Source organism: Monopterus albus, unplaced genomic scaffold, assembly GCF_001952655.1.
Source record: "Monopterus albus unplaced genomic scaffold, M_albus_1.0 scaffold260.1, whole genome shotgun sequence".
NCBI classification, from domain to species: domain Eukaryota; kingdom Metazoa; phylum Chordata; class Actinopteri; order Synbranchiformes; family Synbranchidae; genus Monopterus; species Monopterus albus.
Genome location: NW_018128140.1, coordinates 618,951 through 623,344, shown reverse-complemented (window position 1 = coordinate 623,344; position 4,394 = coordinate 618,951). Strand labels below are relative to the sequence as shown.

At 42.4% G+C, this 4,394-nt stretch overlaps 1 protein-coding gene across 2 annotated transcripts in view; it reads left to right on the top strand.

Moving 5' to 3' along the window:
• Positions 1–4,394, top strand: part of galnt7 (UDP-N-acetyl-alpha-D-galactosamine: polypeptide N-acetylgalactosaminyltransferase 7) — an 89,950-nt gene that overhangs the window by 16,231 nt on the left and 69,325 nt on the right. For both annotated transcript variants that reach the window (XM_020621463.1, XM_020621462.1), the window contains exon 3: positions 2,731–3,049. In XM_020621463.1, coding sequence (XP_020477119.1) covers positions 2,731–3,049 — 319 coding nt within the window. The remainder of the gene's footprint in view (positions 1–2,730; positions 3,050–4,394) is intronic.

The following is a 4,394-nucleotide window of genomic DNA, read 5'->3' as shown; positions in this document are numbered from 1 at the left end:
AATAAAAACTCTACGTCTGGCGAACAGTGCTTATAAACAGTCCGTACATCTCCACACCATGAGTTATTAATAAACACACACACACCACCTCCATTTACCTTCCCCGAAGCAGTAGTGCGATCACTTTAATGTGTTTGTTGCTGAATCGCTGAGTCTGGAACTCAGAAGTCAGAAAGCCAAGTCTCAGTGAGAACTAGAGCACAGCATTCTCTGATTTCTTGTTGTGTTGTAATCCTAGATCTTAGCTCATCCAGTTTGTTTTCCAGAGACTGTACATTAGCAAGGAAGAGGCTGGGTAATGGCGGTCGGGTAGCGCGAGCTTGTAGCCTAGCATGGAGTCCTCCTCGTCTGCCCCGTTTGCGTCTCCGTGTCTGGGTTGCTCTCCTGATTTCAGTCTGCTCACGTGTGCCGGGTGCTCCAGAGGCTCCCCATGGGCGATGGTGGCTTTCCTCACCATTGTTATTGTTGTCGCCGGAGCCGGAGCGAACAATGAGTTGTAGCTCTGGTTGTATGAGACCAGTAAATTCCCAGTGGCTTTGTGAGTTGGCGAAATCCAGCAATGCCTGTCTGTTGTATGTTAGCAGTGCATGACATTTGTGCACTGCAGAAAAAGCAAAAAACACACAAAAAAGAAGAAAATGAAGAAAAAAACTGGCATTCAAGAGTGGAATGTGCAAACATGTTCGCCTCGGTGGGTGCCATGTTCGTGTTGTCCTTTGATAGTTGAACAAACTCTCCACTTTTCTAAATGTGATGGGGTAAATTTTAACAACTTCTCAATAAAATGCTACATGGCCTACAGTGTTATGCCTGACAAACTGGACCAAAACTGAGCAAAATTACTTCATTTGCTAATCCAGGAAAATGCACTGGTTTCCACTAATTGGACAACAAAACACTAAAGTTGCTGTCAGTTGGAATGACTCAAAATAACCAGAATAGTTCAGTACAAAGGTATAAAATGCTAACAGTAGCTTGCTAATGATGCTGACATATACACGTAAGCCAGCTACAGTACTTGCGTGTTTACTCTAGCAGGAAGACAGCCACATCTGTGTCAGATTGTAGTCTTTGGATGCTTTTTAATGCTCTGCATCTCCAACATGCCAAACTGATGTTAATCCTGGTTTTGCCTCGCTCTTTGTTATACTCTTTCTGTGCTACAGAACACGGCCTCTTGGGTCTAACAGGTCCACTCCTATCTTGGGTTGTACCTGCACAGGGAGTTTCCATGATCGTCTTTGAAATGAGCCATACTGGTTTGAAAAACACATCCTATAACCTTGGATCAAATTGTCGCACTCACAAATTCATTAGCATTCTCATGTTTATTTCTTTTGTTTGCATTGGAACAACAGAAAAAAGCCAAACCTGATAGATTCCACACCGGACTCCAAAAATGATCTTGACAGAATTATTGACTCCCTCAACTTAATATTTAGTAGCACACCCTTTGGACAAAATAATTGTCCTTCCTATAACCTACACTGAGTTCTTTCCACCTCTCTACTGGAATTTTAGGCCGGTCATCTTTTGCCAACTGCTCCAGGTCTCTCAGATTAGAAGCATTCCTTCTCCCAACTGCTGTTTTGAGGTCTCTCCACAGGTGCTTTGTGGGATTTAGATCTTGACTCATTGCTGGCCACTTCAGAACTCTCCAGTATGTTGTCTGAAACTGTTTCTGGTGCTTTTTGAAGTCTGCTTTGGGTCATTGTCCTGCTGTAAGACCCATGACATTTGACAGAGACCCAGCTTTCTGACACTGGGCCCAACACTGTGCCTCACAATTTGTTGGTACTCTTCAAATTTCATAATGCTCAAAACAACAGTAAATCTCCACCATGTATAACTGTAAGGACCATGTTCTTTTCTATGAAGACCTTATTTCAATTTCTGAAAACGGCAGAATGATGTGCTTGACCAAAAAGCTCTATTTTAGTCTTATCTGTCCACAGGACATTTTCCCAGGAGAATTGTGATTTCCTCAGGTAAGTTTTGGCAAACTCCAATTTGTCAGCAATGGGGTCCCAGTTGATGTCCTACCATAGCATCCCTTGTTATCCAAATGGCGACGGATAGTGCGAACTGACACTGTTGCAATCCTTCATTGCAATCTGTCATTTATTTTTCTCTTTTGTCCACATCCAGAGAGATTAGCTACAGGGCCATGGGCTGTAAATCTTGACAGTGTTGTGCAGTGGACACAGGAACAGCCAGATCTGTGGAGATGGACTTGTAGCCTTGAGACTGTCCATGCTTTTGCACTATTGTTTCTCAAATCCTCAGACAATACTTTGCTCTTCTTTGAGTTGTCAGCTTTTCTCCATTTTAACTGGTTGCAAGTGTGATTTCTATATTGCCAGCACCTGTTGATTGTTACAGGTGAGTTTCATTACAAACTAAAGGAACAGCACATGCTTGAAATACAACTATTTCTGATGATTATGAAAATGTTTCAGTTATTCTGTGGAGTCCATTTTTGGGGTTCTGTGTGGACTGTATCAGGTTTGACTTTTTTTCTTCTGCTTTTTTGTGTTGTTCCAGTGCAAGCATGAGAAATAAACCTGAGAATACAAAAGACTTTGTGATTGCAACAATTTTCTGGGAGAAGTGGTGCGTTATCTGACAGAAATGCAGGGGTCTCAATATTTTTGGACATGACTGTATGAGGTACTGTTTCATTAGTAATTGTATGTTGTGGTATTATGTTTTGCCTTGTGGTTTCTCCAGGTGGGTCCAACCATCCCCAGAACCCTGATCAACAGCCCAACCAGAATGAGGTGATCCAGCAACAGTATGTAACATTCAAACCCCACATGCATGCATACACCAGCCCTGTTCTGAAGAAAGATATCCTGGGAAACTTTGAGCCCAAGGAACCCGAGCCTCCAGGGATCCCCGGTGGTCCTGGAGAGGGTGCTAAGCCCCTTGTCCTGGGTCCGGAATACAAAGACTCAATCCAGGATTCAATCAAAGAGTTTGGCTTCAACATGGTGGCTAGTGATATGATCTCACTGGACAGAACAATCAGTGATATACGCCATGAAGAGTGAGTACTGCTATATGTCTGCTGCCTTTTTTCTAAATGTATTACTTTAACTAAGACCATCCCTAGATTACTATCACACCAGTATGCAGTGTTGTCCTAATATGGCAAGTCTGTATTAATAGACCACTATTCTTGACAGCATTCACTGTGTCTTTTAGGAAAAGTTGAACCCTCAGAGATTATACATGATATAATGCATGCACAGGCGATTTTAACAATTACATAAAATCAAACATAATGTGACGACCGCTAGCTCGGTTGAGAGGAACTGGCCTGACCCTGTCCTATACTGGGACAACTAACTAGCCAGCTATGCGCTAGCACCTATGCTGACAGTGAGGAGAACATCTTCTTTGTCTTTTTTCGGGTTTTATTAAACGGATTAAAGAAAGCAATTGAAAATGCTGCATAACATGGCACCGTGTACTCACAGAAGATGAACAACAAAAAGGCAGCAACAACACAACTCCCTCGGAACTCGACCATGTACCAGGACGCGCCAACAGAATCTAAACAACACGCCCACCTGTCATCCCTCTTATCTCCTCCCGCACCTGTTCCTCCCCCGATCCCACATTGGCCAGAACAGCGCGGCATTTTGCAGAAAACAGTGATAACCAATACATGAACAGCCTTCAATAACATTGTCAAACCCATTCGCACCCAACAGAACACATGAACATCAGGGTCGCCACACCCCAGTTCTTTTACTGGATAGATCTGAGTGTTTTTAGTGCTGGTTTATTTACAATACATATATATTTATAGATATATATATATATAAGGATTACAGAGCACAACCCAGGGCTGCCACCTTCAGACAAGCTGCTGGAGAAGAGAGCAGAGAAAAAGCACCCGGAAACACAGAGACTAATACATTTATCAGTTTTGGGCTAACCCCTTACACAGATGAAGTCTGTCCAGCAGACTCAATCTCTTATATAGAGCTCTACAGGCTTGGAGCAGCTGTGTATTACCTACTCATAACAAAATGAAGATTTCCATGTGTGTGTGTGTGTGTGTGTGTTGTTGTTACGTGGTGTGTAACTAAAATAATCATTCAGACACAAATCTAACACAAGATTAATACAAGAAAACAATTGGTGTCATGGCTTACTGCTAACCTTGAAACAGAGCAGACTAGAGCAGACTTTGAATCTTAATAAACTACATTACTAACACATTAAAGTCTAATAATTATCTGACTGATTTATTAATTTCTAACAAATTCCCCCTTTTGACATGATTTATATCGTGCCAACCTAAATCAAATGTCCCTGTTATCCCCAAATAACAAGGAGGAGAGAGGCCCCCCCTTACCACCCCCTCCAGGGAAAGCCCAGAG